Here is a 20,662-nt window from a genome sequence, read left to right on the forward strand (position 1 = left end):
ATTCATTTGATCGAGATTTACCATCATGGAGAATTCTTTTTATCGATATTATATTCATTTAAGAGGGGAAAAAAAGAAAAAAAATCCATTTATCGACATATGAACTAAAATTTTACATTCTATATAAATTGGTGATAAAATAAGAAAACGAAAAATCTGTATCATATACACAACTTTATTACTGCAATGTTCCCTAAATGTACAGTATATAAATGACAATAACAGAATACTCAATGTAGCTCTTTTGGTTTTTGATAATAATATTAGTTAAACAAATATTTTTTTCTAGTTTGAAGAATTTCTCTAATCAACAAATTAATAAATTGAACAATGCAATCACGTAAGAAAACAAAATGATATTATGTTAACATGAGAAAAACAACATCTAACACTCATACATAAAATAACTAACTAAAGATACAAAATAACGTGTTATTTAATATGGCATCTACTATAACAATTGTAAGCTTTTTGGGATCAATATATTTTTGGTAAAAACGTCAGTATAAAATCTAATTAGTGAATTTGCAGATGAATTAATATTTTTATATAAATGTTCTTAGTTTTCTTCTGAATAATGTATCTTATTGTACAAATAGCGATCAAAGAGAATTAACTGCATACGTAATTCTTTACAATTACCTATGAACGTCTTCGATAGTTTCCTGGAATATGGTTATCCTTGCCTTCTGTTTTGGACAGAACGTTGGTTGGTAATAGATATGATAAATATGGTGAAATTTAATATTAATTATTAGGTAATAGGTTACTCTTTTACTCAGAATATTATCATCGTTATCACAGTACGGATCGAATATATAACATATGGGAACGAGGATTACATAGATATAGCGCATACTTCGTTTTCTTAAAACTTATCAATGGTACAAAGTTATATTACGACTTTATTATCAATCTGAACAAAATTTTCTGATTATACATTAATGTGTATCTATATTATATATACAAGTATGCAGCAAAGCGATCACTGTTTGAGAAAGCAATGTCCGTTCCATTGCATACGACGGATATCTAGGCCATATTACCAGCAGGCTTGTCATAGACGGCTTTGTCGGCTACAGATTTCACGTTTAACTCCTCGTAATGGTTGTTGGGACTATTGGGGACTCCTCGGTAGGATGGCGGGGGACTTTTCTCACCTTTGTCGGAGACAGATGGGGGTCCTTCGAGAGAGTGGTACAGACTTTCGTCCATGTACATCTGGTTATCAACTCCACTGGCCACTGATGGCACACCAGCAATACTTTCGTACTCTGGAGCAGCAGTGCTGGCCCGATAGACAGGTGGAGGTGTACCTGGCTGGTACGATGGAGGTCCTTGTTTATCTCCCTTGAAGGCGATGTTGTCGTACGGCGGTGGGTACACAGCTTGGCCTGAGTAGATACCGTTGTCAAATGCTTCTGACTCCTTCGCCTTTACAGGTGGAGCCAGTCTTGGTACAGACGAACGAACATGTCTGCAGTAAATTGTTCCTAGTAGTAGCAACACCAGGAGGGCTGCTGCACCTAATCCAATCCCTGAACAAAAATATAAAATAGTCAAAATGTATACGTAAAGAATACCTAGAGTCATTAGAGATATAAACAAAATCTCCAAAACGTATCATCAACATAACCGCTGTCTTCGTTAACGGTTGAACGCGCGGAAATTACTAGTATAATGCTCATGTATAATGATATATGTAGCCGAGAGTTATATACTCTAACAGTTACAGTACAAGAGCTTTTAAACTATTTACTATCAAGAAAGTGAATAAAACTCTTTTATCTGATGTTCTGGTTTTATAGTAACCGGGAAAAGCGACAATATTGTTATAGGTCCCAGGTTCCAAAGCAACTTCAAAAACTACGAAAAATATCTTTTATGCTATACGGCTTATCAAATGGATTGTCATACAAACCTATGTACATGGTGTGTTTCTGTTTTTCGGTCGAAGTCATCCTCATTCCAATTGGAAGTGAAGGATCGGTAGTGTCTAAAATATAAAAATCAAATTACAATGTATATTTTAGGCTTGATTTTAGAATACATCGAAAATCCATTAATTAGAGGCGTATAATTAAGGAACAGTTCATTCTTTCGATATCATTTTTATATTTGAACTGTTCACCTTAAATAAATAGTAAAATATATTATTGATCATCAGTCTATAAATGTTTCCTCTATGAAAAAGTGAGTCTAAATCTCTACTTAAGAATGGACAGACGCAGAATATAAAATTGTTTTCAAGTTATGTGTGTATTAATGGAAAATATTTGATGATCAATTGAATCGATTTTCGTTTTATTTTAGATAAAACAAATCCTTAGAAAATAACCCTGACGAATGATATTTTGATTGGATTTTTAAGCGATTCACCGAGTTATATTGATACTAGGATGACTCACCTCTTTCGTAGACTGAGACCGGGATACGACAAACAGCGACATTCTCGTGGAAGTCCTTTGCGGAATATTCAATGTAATGCTTTCCTTTCGGAAACATGGTGTTGTTGCCGTATTTGCTTCTAAGATTCACTTCGCGGACGCCGACATTGTCAGTAGCACTAGGAGCTATCCATGATATCTTCTGGTCTGTGAAGGCACTGATCATAGAAGGACAGCGTCTGAATTTTGGAGAGTGCACGTCTGCAATGATAAAGTAATGAAATATATCATCTCTTGGTCAAATAGAGTGAATAAGGGTTGTTTTTGAAAGAATTGCTAAATGTATTAATATTTCAAAAACACATTACCGGTATTCAATAACAATACTTGTAAATACCACAGAAAAAATAGTAGGAAACCTACAAAGGTAGGATTAATTACCATCATTTTTGATGAAGTAAAATTTAATCCAATTTTTTAAGAGCTTGATGTATTTCAGATAATGTTGTCTTGATCTCAAATACAAAATAGTCCAGAAACATCACATTAAGATCACCATTATCTCAGGAGGTCGCAATACATTCCAATAAAGAGTTGTAATATACAGCTACGTACCGACGACCTTGACTGTAAAGGAGCAGTACGCTACCCTTCCATAGGCGTCTGGTTCTGACACCACTGAGATATGCTGGACGTCCAGCTCTGTGTAGTTACAGGCGCACGATCGTAAGTATTTACGGGAGAATTTCACTTTCAGAACATTCATCTGGTGGTCATGAGCCTGGATATGCTTAAACTTTTCTTCCACTTTGATGATGTTCTTGTCTTCCTGGACTGCTACATCGACGGCTTGGGTGGGACAGTCGGAAATCTGAGGTTCTAGGGAAAGAAACGTCAGACATTTAAATTTAATACACATAAAATGACATTTTCAAATTACAAATGTATAAGATTTATTCAAAGAATCATATTAGTCCTTGTGTTTTTTTATTTTTACGTGAAACAATCCTAAGAAGTTAATATATCTACCATTTTTATTTCAACATATTTTATGACAAGATATTATGGTCAAACAAGTTGAATAAGTCAAGTCATTACAAATTATATACTCCATTCCCCTTTGTTAAGCTGCTTCTTTAGCGAGAAAAGAGGGGAAACAATTTGAAATATGAAAATATTTAGTACATAATTATCTACTGATATATCACAGCGCACAGCATTCTCAGTGCATGTTTTAGACATTGTAGCTCTCAAATTAAGTAACGTGTTGATTAGGTCTTTCCTTTCAAACCTATCCAAAATATTGCTCAAATATTGGATCCTAGAACCGTCATTTACAACAACCCAACATTTTTCGCATTCGTTTCTTCCAAGTAAATGAGATATTTAAACTTGGGGATACTTACCACGTGGAAGTGTACCTGTAATCAAACAATCAGAGAAACATCAACAAAAACCATTAGCTATGTATTTGATACACGAACAAACATTTTCAAACGTGTTTATTCCCCAATACCGATAATAAGAAAGAGGTGGATATTCGCGATATTAAAACATTTTTCTTTTTATAAATCAGAATCAGGAATAAGGAATTCATAGGTTTTGTTATAAACAAGCATGTTCTATGAAAACAGGAAATCTATGACAGTTTATACTCACCAGCGCAAACGGGGCAGCAAGAGTTCGACGGATAAGTATAGTCCGGACAACTGATAACAGGGCAGTCTATAGTGTAGCAAGCAAACTCATCCTCATTGTGATGGAGAATGGACGGGCGGATGCACGTGCATTTCTCGCATGAACTGCGATTGAATGTCTCTCCCTCCTTATAGTGTTTGCCGTCGTGGAGACAGGTGGGTTCGCCTGGGGTCACGCAATGCTTACCGTATTTTGAGCGGCAACATTTATCATTACCGGAACAATCATCATCGAAGGAACATGGAGCCTGTGTTGCTCGTGGATCCCCCATGTCGCGAACAGACGGACACGTGCCTGGGCGTACTTCTGTACAATAAAAACAGATATTTTTTTTAATGAAATGAGAAATAAAACCAGAAATAATACTTAATGACGAAAACAATTAAAATCGTACGTCTGAAACTGACTTTGATGTACAGAATGGAAACAACTCTGTTTGATCCTAAATTAATGGGATTCTTGATTTCCTGTAACTGATACCTTTAATGTATAAAAGGTATCAACTTAAACCACCCACTATTGTTAAGCACCAAAGTACTGAATTTAACTATCAATTGCCATTTCTGGCTGGACATACTTTTATATATAAGCACGTACCATGCGAGCAGGTTCTGCCTGTGTAGCCTGGGGCACACTCACATGTAGAATAGTACCCATGGGACACGCATGATCCTCCGTTCTTGCATTTCTTGGGACACACAGCTAAAAAAGACAAAATATATATTGCTTATCGTTATTTGCCTTTCAATCTGTATTCTTATAAATTGTTTAAAAATGGATTCCCGTGTATTAAAAAAAACATTGTATATATTGTATATATCTTTCCATGGTTGCATAAATTAAAGATGTTCCACCGCCGACAGAGCATAAATGATATTCATCATTGGTGTTTAATCGTATATATATATGTCTAGTTAGCACAAACAAAATATAGAATAATTTATTTTGCCTTTGGTGCATACGTAATCAGTACTTCATTCCATATAGTATATAGTGCCCAGGATTTTTTTCGGGATGCAATTAATTATTTTTCATCTTTTTAACTTTAGAAGCTCAAACTTTTCAAAGGGGGTTAAGGTGTAAAGTAAGTAACTTTTGTAACTGAAGAAAATTACTAGATCGACTGCTTTTATTTTTGATAGTGAAAAATACCATTCGTCAGCGGTGGAGAATCTTTAAATCGTTACCATATCAATTACCAGTAACTGGCAGTATACGTTATTGAAAGACATATATATATATATCTCAGAATTTATTGAAATCCACAATAAATCAAAACGTTAGCACCAGTTACTTAACGAGGTTGGTATTATTTACAGAAAGCTCATAACAAAAACGAAATTTGTACGCAAATATGAGTTATCCCGTCTTTACATGCTTTCATAAACAACGAGTATAATATAAAATTCATACAAACTAATGATTCATACTCTTGAGTACTTACGTGTTTCACATCGAGTTCCGGTGAAGCCTTCAGCACACAGACAGGTCGAGTGACCATTCTCGGCAATACACTGGCCGCCATTATCGCAGTCGGGTGAACACACAGCTGTAAGTATATTTCAATGATTTGCATTTAATAAAAAAATTACCGCTCAATTTATCAAAAAATGCTTAAAAGTTGCTGATATCAGAAGATTTAAAACGAAATATCTGCCTATTATCATATATTGTCATTGCAGCACATACTATTTATATCTGTAATATATGCGACAGTACAATTATTTTTTTTAAATCATTAGTTGTAATTGTTTCATGCTACGTTACCGAATTTAATTTTACCCCTCTTCTTTTGTTTTTGATTGTTGTTTTCTTGGCGAGGGTTAAGAAAGTCAAAAGTGGCGAGCCACCTTTTTCTTTCTGACCCGAACCAAAAATACAACTTATATTTTAAAACATTGACCATGCATACATTCATCCTGCAACATTTATTCAGAACACACACATTTAAACTGAAAATTGCCAACATCTTTTTTAAATATGCCCGTCTTTCAAACAATATTTCGCCTCGGAAGGAGGTCATTCGAATCGGCGCACCTGCTGAATTTCTAAGATAAAGCTCATTTCCGTCGGTGCCGAAAAGAGCAAATATATATATGATGCAGGTGTGTTCAGACAACACCAATGCTGGTTGCAGGATAAAAACCTTTGACAGTATCACAAGACCCTACAGTTGTGTCTCTCCCTTTACCTGTTTCACACTGCCTCCCTGTGAACTCATTGGTACATAGACAGTAAGTATTACCATCAGGATCAGGAGTACCGCCATTCTCACACAGAATAGTATGATCCTCGGTTACGGCTACAATGAAAATGAAAAACAATTTTTGAACAAAATATGGGCCATATACAAAATGTACCAATAAAAATCACGAATTTGATTATAGGCCTACTGTACAACAAATATGTCCGTTTATGATTCGTATTTGACTGTATATGATTAATTAGTTTATAATTCCATTTATTAACTTCTATTTCTCTCATATCTGGTCAGGTTGTTTTCCAATAATGTACCGTCAGGTAGCACAAGAAACTGTATATGATTAATTAGTTTATAATTCCATTTATTAACTTCTATTTCTCTCATATCTGGTCAGGTTGTTTTCCAATAATGTACCGTCAGGTAGCACAAGAAACAAACAAAACATGCTTCTTTTTCTGTCCAAATCCGTGATTATTTCCTTCCCAATTGTGATGCTTTAAAAATCGGGCGTTTTATAGTTCTTTTTGTTAGAAAATGAGTTGAGCTCTTCGTTTTTGTTCTTTTTATCTTTCATCAACTTGTAAGAAGAGAAAGTAAGGTTCACTAAAAACATAATAATATGATAGGTTCAGACACTCTCAAACGGGCGTTATCAATATCTTCATAAATTTACCAAGACAAAAAGACATATAACTGAATGATAAATAATAATTGTAATACTCACCAATTGTACATCTGCCATATTCGTCTTTAACCCATCCATCACAGCAAACTTTGGTACAAAATTGGAACGCCACGTCAATCGTTATCTTCTTGTAACATCTGTTAGTAAAATAGTTTATTTTGATAATCGAATATGGTAATATGCCCTCCCATAAAGGATAATACTGTAAACTAGCTTATTTTCGCGAGCCTTGGAATTTCGCTATTTCGTTAGCGATAAGAATTCGCGTAAACTGGTCTCAAGGTGGACTCACTCGGTCGCTAATTATAAATTAAATCGTAATGAAAAAAGTCGTTATGCGTAAAAACGTAAAATTAAGACGCCGCGATAAAAGCTGGTTCACAGTAGCCTAAACCAAGTTCAATGTTTTCTTGATCTGATTTGTACTTGACTTCCTTCACCTTTAAGCGTGTGTACAAATCCACATTCACGTGTTTTGAGTGCGATCTAAACATGTAGATATTATGCGGACTCTATGTAGCTACTGCCTTGTAAATAACATTAAAACAAAAACATCAACAAAAAACTCAAATGAAAGAATAAAAATGCAATTCATGCAGTTTTCTTATTATTCCGATAGTTATCTAATATAATTTCACATTAACGGTAGTCAATGCTTTCCTGATATCAGTTTTTGTCATACAATGTAGATATCAGTTTTTGTCATATAATGTGGTGTAGTCTATCCACATGCTTATGAAGCATACTTACACGGGCTGTCCTCCATAGCGTCTCTCGCTCCTGTAATCTTCCGACCCGTTACAGGGATGTTCTACCCAATTCGTCACTGTAACCACATGTGTTACCTCGTCACAGCATATGTGATTTTCTGCTTTACCTGGGCAGCTCCCCTTGTCATCATCATCGTCGTCGTCGTGGTAGTCGTAGTCGCTGTCGTCGCTGCTGTCTTCGTCGTCGTGATCATCGCTATCTCCGTCATGATCATGCATGTCACTGCTGTCATTATCGTGGTCATCATCTTCGTATGTATTGTCATGACCCCTGCAGCAAAGACAGCGATTAATGAAGCAACATATTAAGTAGCATAATATGATGACGACCATGTGGTTAAGATACGCATCAAATGTAAGCCCGGCACCGCAGTGACAGGGTAATTAACAAGAGATCCCAGAGGGATCTTGGCGCCCACCAAAGAATGATCTATATCTGACAAAGGAAAAATGGATCTTTTCTCTACTTTTCAAACTTTTTCAAACATACTACATATAAAATTTGAGACAGATCGCTTCCGTACCTTTTGAGAAATAGCGGTAACAACTTTCAACTATCAAAATCCAAGATGACTCCTTGGCGGCCATCTTGTTGATCAATCGGTCCCAAATCACAATATGCACAACTAGGGCCCTAGGGGAACCTACATGTGAAATTTGAGAAAGATCCATTCAATTTTTTCTGAGAAATAGCGATAACAAACTTTGAATATAAAAATCCAAGATGGCTGCCTGGCAGTAATTTTGTTGACCGATCGGTCCCAAATCACAATATGCACAACTAGGGCCCTAGGGGAACCTACATATGAATTTTGAGGCAGATCCCTTCAGTACTTTCTGAGAAATAGCGATAACAAACTTTTAATAACAAAATCCAAGATGGCTGCCTGGCGACCATCTTGTTAACCGATCGGTCCCAAAATGCAATATGCACAACTAGGTCCCTAGGGGAACCTACATATGAAATTTGAGACAGATCCCTTCAGTACTATCTGAGAAATAGCCATAACAAACTTTAACTATCGAAATCCAAGATGGCGGCCTGGCGGCCATCTTGTTCACCGATTGGTCCAAAAATGCAATATGCACAACAAGGGCCCTAGGGGAACCTACATATTAAATTTGAGAAAGATCCCTTCAGCACTTTTTGAGAAATGGGGATATCAAACCTTAACTATCAAAATCCAAGATGGCCGCCTGGCGGCCATCTTGTTTTTCCTATCAGCCTCAAAATCTGTATGGCACAAATAGGGACCAAGGGTAACCTCCATGTAAAGTTTGAACAAAATTCCTTCAGTAGTTCTCAAGAAATATTGATAACAAACTTCAACTGCCAAAATCAAAGATGGCTGCCTGGCGGCCATCTTGTTTTTCCGATAAGCCTCAAAATCTGTATGGCACAACTAGGGTAACCTCCATGTGAAGTTTGAACAAAATCCCTTCAGTAGTTCTCAAGAAATATCGATAACAAACTTCAACTGCCAAAATCAAAGATGGCTGCCTGGCGGCCATCTTGTTTTTCCGATCAGCCTCAAAATCTGTATGGCACAAATAGGGACCAAGGGTAACCTCCATGTAAAGTTTGAACAAAATCCCTTCAGTAGTTCTCAAGAAATATCGATAACAAACTTCAACTGCCAAAATCAAAGATGGCTGCCTGGCGGCCATCTTGTTTTTCCGATCAGCCTCAAAATCTGTATGGCACAAATAGGGACCAAGGGTAACCTCCATGTAAAGTTTGAACAAAATCCCTTCAGTAGTTCTCAAGAAATATCGATAACAAACTTCAACTGCCAAAATCAAAGATGGCTGCCTGGCGGCCATCTTGTTTTTCCGATCAGCCTCAAAATCTGTATGGCACAACTAGGGACCAAGGGTAACCTCCATGTGAAGTTTGAACAAAATCCCTTCAGTAGTTCTCAAGAAATATCGATAACAAACTTCAACTGCCAAAATCAAAGATGGCTGCCTGGCGGCCATCTTGTTTTTCCGATCAGCCTCAAAATCTGTATGGCACAAATATGGACCAAGGGGACCCTCCATGTGAAGTTTGAACAAAATCCCTGCAGCAGTTTTTAAGAAATAGTGATATCAAGCATTGTTTACGGACGGACGGCGGACGACGGACCACGGACGCAGGGCGATTTGAATAGCCCACCATCTGATGATGGTGGGCTAAAAATACATCCGTTACAGCAGTGACCAAATGGTTGAAAGTACACCAGTGACCAAGTGGTTAAAAGTATACCCGTAACACCAGTGACCAAGCGGTTGAAAGTATATCCGTAATAGCAGTGAACGAGCCAGTAAAGGTCTCTGACATGCTCACGAGAACAGCATTTAAAAACAGAACTGTAACTATGACTATCTTACAACGAAACTGTCGCTGAGGCATTATTTTTTAACCAGACAACATATCTTGACATGCTTACGCTGGTCCTCCAGTTCTAGGTGAACGAGTGGGTGAAGTATCCAAACAGTCTACCACTACTTTTGCATGCGTATTACTTACCCATTATGATTGGATTGTTTATTACTGCAAGATCATAAACAATTTATTTCGTGATGATTAATCAGACGCGTTTATTTTATTTATCTATTTATTTACATTATCATTTTCTTTTTGTTTTCTTTTTTTTTAAACAAGTCTGGCGTCACCTCAGCCACATTTATAAGTATTAAAACGCCATATAAACCGAAACACATACCATTTGTCTGTCTGATAGATAGATAAATAATGCATGACATTGCATAGGAAGCACATTTATTATCCATCCTTTCACTGTATACATATACATGTATTTTCATTATGTTAATAAATAATCCTACTTGGCGCAAATAAATTGTGAAAGGTAAGCAGCGGTCTTACAGTTTTTGGAGTATAAACTAACATTACACCATCTTTTTTAATTAAAGAATATAATCTTTAATTTAATTTAAACATTGGCAATTCTATCCCAAACACTTAATTTCATGCATGTAAGTTAATCCAGATCATAGAGCAAATATTCATGATATAATTTATCATATCAGTAAGCTTGTTCAGCTTGAAAGAAAGAAACAGAGAAAATACTTCTAACAACTAACATTCATATAAATTTTTCTCGTAAAACGTCCCAGAAATCCATCTCGTAACATTGTCAAAAAAATCATAGGGTTTTTACCATATCTTATATACTCATCAAATCCTCATTCAACTATTTAGTTCTAGTCAAGACAAATTAATGAATAAGTAATTCTGTCAGCTTAATGAGCAAATACTCTCTGTGGTGCAAAGTTATAAAAACGAACTTCATATTATTCAATTTATACATATTAGCGTTTCTTTCATCACTGAACGAAGTACATGAAATACGTTCATGTAGGTGAATACAGAATGCATTCTGATCATCTAGGATGATAGCTATGGGGATTGCTAATTATATGTGAGATGTAACCAATGAATAGATATGCGATGTCACACATCCTGGACGTACTGTAAGACGCCATGTACTTGTGGTTTAGTATTATGTATTCGTGACAGCTCCACAATACAATCCCTGATGCACCGCAATGCAGTCATAAGATCAAATGTGCAGTAGGGATCATGTTCTTTCGCGGGGAGTTTTACTCACTATGTATCTAAATATATGGGAAAACTTTTCGCGGTCAACATATTTTATTATCATTATTAGTATAGAGCGTTAATTCCACCACTCGTTAATGTTCATATATATTGCATATCTTTCTTGTGGTTCAATACATATCTTTTTAGAGTTCAAATTTTAGGATGTGTAAACTCTAACATACCAAATTGTCATAGCGTTTGGCAACTAGAAGAAAAATCGAAAAGTCCATATCGAAGGGAGGTAAACAGAAAGTCTTGCGGACCCTTGCATGCAAATGGACTTCATGTTCCTCTTGAACTCGATGCATATTTTAGATTTTCGAATGATAGTGTTTGAACAAGAATTTAGATTTCGGCCCACTGTTTCATATCATTAGATGGTTGACACCTGTCAATTATATAGATACAAATTCTTATAGTGTATAATTAAATGGATTTCTTATAGGTTTGTTTGGGGCATCTTTGACGGTACTCACATAAGTCACATGTGTCAAGGTGGAACTCTTTTACGTGATGAAATATTACCCTATCACTAGACCAAGGGTGCCTGTGTAATAATATTATCGTGTTACGTATGACTTGTGTAAACCCGTTATTTGAGGTGACTGTGTTGAAAATTTACAATGACAAGGCACACATACTATTTACATACATAGTTTTGTCAGAGATTTATTTCCAAATGCTATAAACTGTCCTGTCATACATATTGCTTTAGGATTGCATCATAGGATTTTTAGAACAGGATAAAATGATAAATCATATAAATATATGTATTTGAGAAAAACAATATTTCAAACAACTTCTCTAGCCCAGATTACTGGGTATGTAAAACTTCAGACTGTAACGGAATCAGAAGCCTTGGCTAGGAAAAATGTGTTCTGCTGACACCACGCGATTCCTATATTTTAATTCGTGAATTAAAGATGGCATCGTTGAAGAAGCGGAAACGCTTAATCCTCCGGAACACTTGGTTCGAGTTAACATGACGCTACCCAAATTGGTACACTTTTTAAGACAATTGTAAAAATTTTCTAACTTGTGCTTGAATCCAGATTTTTCTTTTAATATTCCACAAATAGATGCCTTTAGTTTTAATTTCATGAGTTGTTTAATTGTCAGCAGTGCATATATTTATAAATTGAGAGCTTTGAAGCGTGTCCGGTCCAGTCCTGTGTCAGCAGGTTTGAGTACCCCAATTGGTACACCTCCTAAAGTTGATTTGATTTATAAATGTCTAGAGATGATAAAAAATGTTTGAATTCATTTAATGGAAGTTTAAACACTTTTTTAGTTTATTTAAGTCACATATCTGTGAAAAATATCTCATTCAGCACTTGTTTTCTTTGTTTTAAAATAAATGGTGTTTTTAGGGTTGTCGCACGACGGTGTTTCCCGGATTTTTTCACAATTTCATATTTTCATGTTTAAATAGAGGTTATACGCAACACGAAAGAATACGGCATATGAAAAATATCACAGTTACTATTGAGCACCTTAATTTTTGTTCAGGACAGTTACTATCAGCTTATATTGTAAACTGCAAATTCTGCTTCGTATATATTAAAAATGTGTCAATTTGGGTAGCGTAACAATTTGGGTAGCGTACCAATTTGGGTAGCGTACCAATTGGTTAATCAAAAGTGTGAATGCATCATGTTCGCCTGTATTTTTGTGGCTGGTTTTGTTTTGTTGTTATTATTATCATTATGTATTATTTGTTTTATAATCTTGTTCCTATAAAATCATTTATGTAACCTTCGTCTATTGATATAGTGGCAAATGCCACTTATTAGGATGCATATTATCACAAAGATGTGTAAGATGACAGATTGATGCAGTTTTTTTTCTTTTATGATTTCATAACACCACTACAATTCTTATGTAGCCTACATAGTACTACATTAATGTGATGTGATTATAAAACGTGTGCATGACTCACGGAAAAAACCAAGACATTTCAAGTGTGAGACAACTTTATACAATTCAGTCGTTGTCAATTGTTTTATATTGGACAATCTGTTTAGTGATTCAATATAATAATGGTATAATCTTATAATTCGTGAAGTCAATAGGCCTATATCTTTTTCTTTCATATCTACGGGTGTAATACTGGCTGCTCTGGGGCAATACACTCATGTCGCCTGAGACTGTATTGCATGGCTACCCATGCAATACAGCCTCGTGACGTCACGGCGTCAACAAAATTTCTATTTCCTTCGTAAAATTTTAACATTTTTTTCACAAAATTGACTGGTTTTACTAGAAAAGATGCAAACAATGGATTTTTGTTGTTGTTGAAAATATCACGTAATTTTCATGTATGGAAAATAGACTTTCAGTCGTGGATTTCTTCGAATTTATTTCAAAATGGCGGGATATTACAGTTGGAAAATTGCAATAAAACGTCGAGGTATGAAAGAAAATTACTCTTTCATAAGTGGATATAAAAGAGAGGAATATTCTTTTCTTGGGATCACAAAATGTTGCAAAACCCTCGGCAAGCCTCGGGTTTTACTATATTTTGTGACCCTCGGGTAGAATATCCCTAGCCTTCATATCCACATATGAAAGAGTCTTATAATAGATGATACATCAAAGAAGCACGCGTCATATCCTGATAAAAATGTATAGTCATGTGTGTATACTAAACCAATACACCACTTGAATACCCGTAATTTCTCGATTACTTCCTGGTTGCATTTCCAACTAAAGTAATCTTTCCAGCATAATGTGCTCTAGATAGGCGTGAGGCTAAGTAACACTTCCTTTCTGGTCGCGTGCTCCATGTTTATAAACCTGAAGAAGTTATGATTTCGCGATCTGACCCAGTTTTTCCATGCATGGAGATTTTTAAACAAACGAATTAGCTTTGTTGTTTATTTGGAACATTCCATGCCATATGTACTTTCTTCTTCATCTATTCGACCTGTCAGAGATACAGTTGTTATGTTGTGTGCAAGTTTCTCATTTTCTGATTGTTAAAGAAAGAAAGAAAGAAAGAAAGGAAAGAAAGAAAGAAAGAAAGAAAGAAAGAAAGAAAGAAAGAAGAAAGTAGAACAAGATGAGCGTTGTAATTTTAAAAAATGATTATTATGAACTCTAGCATTACTAAGACACAAGTCAGTCAGGTGTAACATGTTCTTAGTTTTGTTTATGTTTGTGAACTAGACTATACCCATACTGTCATTAAACAGGATCAGCATTGTCACGATTCTTTTCAAACCTTGAAACCCGACAAGAAAATTAAATCCCCATTACCATCAAACTTGTACCGTTGCCAGAGGACCGCGACAAACAACATCCAGTTTGTGGTCTATCTATGAACGAAAAACTCTCTATTGTTCACAATATAAGCATTTCATACCATAAGAATTGCCATTGATTTGTACACACATATTTTATTTTAATGTTTAGAGTACAACGGCTCATATTCTGTAACTCCAATTTCTCATCTTCAGCTGATATATAACTCCAAATTATATGAAAGTGATAATAGTTTAAGATCTATTTTCTCATCTTCAGCTGATATATAACTCCAAATTATATGATAGTGACAATAGTTTAAGATCTATTTTCTCATCTTCAGCTGATATATAGCTCCAACTTATACGATAGCGAAAATATTTTAAGATCTATCTTCTCATTTTCAGCTGATATATAAGGTGGACGTATCTGTGGATATTAATACTCCATAAAAGAAAACAAACCAGAATATAACAAGAATTATAGGTACTGAGACTTTTACGTCGACCGAAATTAATACCCGGACAAGTATGCGACTATAAATACAAGAGCGTGGTTATAAAATCGTCTGTTTTGTAACACATTTGATATCAGACCTCAACGTGAATCCTGGGCGATTGTTTGTTATGAGGCCATCAAAACTTGATATGTACCTAGTGTTAGCAGAAAGCAGGTCTGTGTACAAAAGCATTGGATATACATGTATATATTAAAAAAAATATATTGTATATTTCTGAAGCCTAGGAACTACAACGGCTTGAAGACATATGTTGACCTCGATTTCACGAAACTTGTTTTTCAATCCCAAGTGTATACAATCACTGAACCATTCTCCTTGTATTATTGGGTTATGGTCATATGACGTTTACTGAGCTTTTGTTACCGACGCGTGAATGTCTCCGGAAAGCAGGACATTATAAAACTTCACTCGTCTTGCTTGAGCAAGGTTAAACGTATTTAACATTGTTGTGATACGGCTGTTTTAATATCTCAAAACAATGTGAGTAAGGTGCAATTTACTAATCGATAAGTATTAGAAATAGAATAAGAGAACCAGGTGTTCCAGAAGAGTCTCTTTTACATCAACGAGATCCGTCATACTAATGTACACAAACTCCGTGTTTAAGACCACGAGGAATTTTACCTTGACTAGGCTAATTAAACAGAGTTCTTCTCTCGAGTACTTCCTTGTCAACTAAGGACACATACAGAAATAAAGCAATGATTGTAATTCAATTGCTCTGTGTTTGACGCAAGGGTTTTTCATGTTTCCCATATTCGTGATCTCAAAGTATGTCTGTATATTTTTTCTAAATAATGGTTTTTAATAGATTTGAAACACCGGGTTTGTCTCTTTGCCAAAAGACATCGATAAACACTTACACAATTACAGAAAGTTTTCTTCTTGCTCAGCACTTAACGAATATGGGGCGATATGTTTTACCGATATAAGTCCTCTGCCACTATACTTAAGTAAAATGGCACTGTAAAGGTGTATACCCGTTTGATTAAGAGAGTAATGAACCTGAAATCGATCTACCAAATCACAGGCAAGCTCCCCACGTTTCACCAAGGCTGACGGTTGAGTAATGAACAATAAAAATTGAAAATCATATGTATATGGGTCATTACAAAACACAAACAACAGTGTACTAATATCATAGAAAATATACAACATGATCCAAGCATATGTGAAACATTTTAGTTAAAGACACATGACAGTAATTTTAGGTGTTTGAGTAACATTATACTCTCTGCTGTGCATGAGAAGTTTTTCCACCTTTCATTGTTTAAAGCGCCCCGTCATTGTGAGAAGCGCGTGACAGAAATTCAGATTTTCTAGTTTTTCACAAAAGTCTACTTAGTCAACTTGCTATGCCATAAAGCGCAAATAGTGCACTAGAACTAAATCCCTGTTTGCATGTTTTGAATTACATAATTGCCAATTAGTCTTAGGGTTTCAGTACTAATGGCGATTCGGAAATAGGGTTGTTTAATTTGCTATTTTTTTAAAACTTTCTTCTAACAGAACTGGAATTATTTAAAAACGTGATGGGTTGAGCTAGTGGAAGAAGTTAAGTTTTTCAGGTGAGAAACCACCAATCAACCTTACCACTGCCAGACGTTAGCATTTAACTAAAATATACTGATGGAGTTGGGACTACTTGTAGAACATGATAAATCATCAAACCGGAGGCAGATGACTCTAAGACAGAATATTAGACACATTAATCACTTGACCCCGATTATTTTTAGAAAAACCCAATATTTTGTATTACTTTTACATACATTAAGATCTAGTGTGCTTTATTTGATACATTTATTTTTGAACTAAAATATAGCATATACTGCTGAAATAGAGAACTCCTTTAAAAAAGAAATTGTAAATATCCGCTATAACTTCGAAACAAATATACCTTTGTCAACATAATTTGTTTTGTGGGCACAGATATAATACAAACTGAAGTCTCATAATAATGTTATCGTAAATTTAAATCATCGATAAAGTAATATACTCAACACATTGTATGCTAACTGATGCATGGCTTTGATGTTCAATACGAAGTGTTTGACCTATATATTCAGTGGGTATTGAAAACATACAAGTGTAACAGTCCACCGTGCCAATAAATAAATACAAATCCCTTTTCTCGGCTGTATTAAATAATTGATTTGTGTATATTACACCAGTGTCAGTCCATGTATACGTTTAGCTATGGTATGGTTGTCTATTAAAGCTTTATAATATACGTAACACCACTACTGTACAACTGTCAGACGTTTGAAATTGAAAGTCTTGTTTTAATTACATCAAAAGGCCTCGGGCTAATAGTGAATTACTCAAGCTGTTAACAAGGATGATGTGAATATGTTAAGTTCAAATACGTAGCTGATACATGTCCCGTCTAGCTTTACTTACTCAGTATATAGCTGTTCAACTACAAAAACATCTCTACCACTATATTGATGCCAGAAGCGACTTCCCAAAAATAAACTTTGAAAAAATATCCTTTTGTTAAACTAAGGCCGTTTGTATCATATCCGTGTTTGATTACAAAAACAAGGATTTTAATGATGATGTGTTTTGGTTATTTAACGTTCAATATGGTCGTAGTAATGGAATTATACGTTTTATCTGAGTGAAAATGGGAATCCTCTTAATTCAAAATTCTAATTTCCACGTCATAGCTTTAATTTTTGGTGATATTACTTTAAACTAATTAGGTAAAGTATATTACTTATATATATGTTCCCGATGTCTTACTTAACATTCTCTAGTCAACAGGCACGGGCAAATACCATGAAGATAAACTTGTTTTTCGAATTCATGAATATTTATTTACAGTACACTTTTATGACTCCCGGATGTGTTTAAAGGTCTCGTCGATATACTGTGAAATGAATACGCACACATGTATCGTTATATAAATTGAATTATGTGAAATATAAAGGTTCAAATTTCAAATCAATGATGACAAATTCAACAAATTTTGTTTCGAAAAATAGAAATATAAGGGAAGAATAAATAATTATGCTGGTGGAGACCGAATTTCAAACAAAAGTTACAAGCTCAATTATTTATCCCAACATATATCATTTTTACATGTGGCTCAGAAGACGCTGTTATTTCGCTTCTGATAATTCTTAAGATTGATTTACCTGGTATAGCAAACCGTTAACTGTTTACACAAACGAAGGGTATACATTCCCAGCAGACCAATCAATACAGATTCACGATACACCATCCCCAGCAGACTCTAATTAGTACCATAAAACTTCATATTACACAGAGATGGACCCAGAATGGTAAAATGATAACCAAACACAACCACAAAAAGATTTGATAATTCTACACACATAATATAACGTAACGAACATCACATATTTTTATTTATCTGTGTATACCTAACATGCAGAGTCGCCGAGTGACTATTGCTCAATACAAGCAACAAACCACAGCTAAACTCGACGTGCGTCTTTTTTTGGGTGCCCATTTACGTTTGTTTGCCCTAATACCATTTCGGAAACGATACGATCCATTTGTTGATAAACAGGTTTTCTGTAAATACCGAAGTTCTATTGTGTGTCCAGGCTGACCAATTGACCACATAACAGAAGAACTGTCGCTTAGTTTTATTGCAGAATAAATGTCCAAATCAAAAAAGGACTTTTTGACAAAAGGAGTAAATGTACTTGTCTTGTAAAATCCGGACAAAAAGGGGCAAAGCGCCAGTTTCGTTAAGATATATATTAAAGCAAATCTTAATTTTTTGTCAAAATTGAACAGCATCGATTGCGCTGACTGTTATCCTAAAGTTGATTTGGGGCAACTCTTTATTGGCATAAAATTTCTATCTGCAATAGCGTAATTATTATTCATGTTTGTATATGACTGATTCGTCCATGCAGGACTTGCAAGCATAGGTTTTCAGTGTCAATAATGAACTGGTCCATGGTGTAAAATCTGACATTTTTAGCTTAATTTCGGTTGAAAACATTGGGGCCTTGTACATATTACATCAATCAAAGCATAGCTTCATGTTGACGATGTACTGCATAATAATTTGCTCATGGCAGCGTTTGACAGTGGTACGAATAACAATAATGTTAGTGTTATTATATATCGATAAGATAGGTACACATTGATAATGTCATTAATGGAACTACTGACAAAATTTGGCAGAGGTAAAAAATCGTCATATTCTTCATAAGCTGATTTAATAATGTTAATACTCGATCTGCTCTTCCATAGAATCTGAACAACAGGCGTGAGACAGAAATTTCAAATAGGCAAACTATACATTATTACAAAAAAGGAGATTTAGACAAACTTACCGTCCTGCTGACAAGGGGGACACCAATGCTGTTATCAGCAGTAGCAGCAACAAGTACCTCCCGACAGCCATGTTTACCCGAGGACGGTACAGCTGTACCGAGTATTGTATACCTGTCTGGTCCCCAACACTCTCTATATATATGTACGCAAATGTGTGTATCAGCCTTGTTATGTTTTTGTTCATTCGTAGACATGCGCAAAGCTGTTTCACCTGAAAAGGTAGCTGAGCTTTAAAGTTCTATTGTGTATCGGCCAAACTTAAGACGAGAGAAGATTGAAATGAGCCTATGTGTATCAAACAGTTGATTTATACCGGGTTCACTATCTCGATAATGTTTTTTTTATTAAACCACCGATCTACGGCGGTGCTTTGATCAGTGTGTAGAAGTAATACCACCGTATGTTGTTGTATTCCTCCTTATTAACAGCCGGGTTGTGTGGTAAGTTCTAGGGGTAGGTTTTGTGAGTATGCAGTATGCAGTGATGAACATTTTAATAAGATCTGGTAGGGAATTCCTTACCGGCAATAAAGGATATGTGATGAAATTAAAATATGCTACAACATACACAAGGGCAGGGACATGTGAACTAATCTGTCAATACGGGTAATACCCACCAAATTCCTCTGAATAAAAAAGATGTATCTATTCCATTATGCAACGATCTGCTATTTGACACTGGTTAAGAATCACGTACCATTTTCGATATTACAAGATATCCACGGGTTTTTAAAAAGTATGCAGATGTTCAAACTCAATACAGAACCTTTTCACTGATGAAGGTGCCTATACGCTCATTACGTTCCTGAAATTCTCAAAACAGTTAGTCTTAAGAGTTCTAACATACATGTCATCTATATATTCGTTCATTTACGAGAATTTAACACATAGGCCTACCGAAATATTTACCAAACTATAAATTAAAGGAAATGGTTTAAACTCAAACTTCTTCAAATGCAAAACATCGAGACACCCTTCAAAGTGCCAATCGCTATTGTAAATATACGTCTTAACAACCATATCGCAACAGATCGCATACAACCCGTGTGCATGCACGAAGCACGTGTGTGACAAACTCATCAATTGAAACACAATAAGAACACTAGGCGCGCGACTTGATGTTCAAATCGCAGTGCCAACAACACGACATATCGTTCATATAAAATAGTGCTTCGATTCAGACGGTAAACGAATTGTAAAAGGGTGTCCTAACTTTGCAAAGATCAAAATATT

At 35.3% G+C, this 20,662-nt stretch overlaps 1 protein-coding gene across 1 annotated transcript; it reads right to left on the reverse strand.

Annotated features, from left to right (window-relative positions):
- Positions 1–155: 155 nt before the first annotated feature.
- LOC138327350 (uncharacterized) lies at positions 156–19,667 on the reverse strand. The gene is made up of 12 exons (XM_069273380.1): positions 19,430–19,667; positions 7,724–8,014; positions 7,013–7,110; positions 6,277–6,387; positions 5,530–5,634; positions 4,683–4,787; positions 4,047–4,391; positions 3,794–3,808; positions 3,003–3,266; positions 2,409–2,648; positions 1,922–1,996; positions 156–1,538 (listed from the first exon to the last, which is right to left on the reverse strand). The coding sequence occupies exons 1-12, from the start codon at positions 19,612–19,614 to the stop codon at positions 1,033–1,035; spliced, it is 2,340 nt and encodes a 779-aa protein (XP_069129481.1). The 5' UTR covers positions 19,615–19,667; the 3' UTR covers positions 156–1,032.
- Between the last annotated feature and the right edge of the window lie 995 nt (positions 19,668–20,662).

The sequence above is a fragment of the Argopecten irradians genome, chromosome 1 (assembly GCF_041381155.1).
Source record: "Argopecten irradians isolate NY chromosome 1, Ai_NY, whole genome shotgun sequence".
Classification (NCBI taxonomy): Eukaryota; Metazoa; Mollusca; class Bivalvia; order Pectinida; family Pectinidae; genus Argopecten; species Argopecten irradians.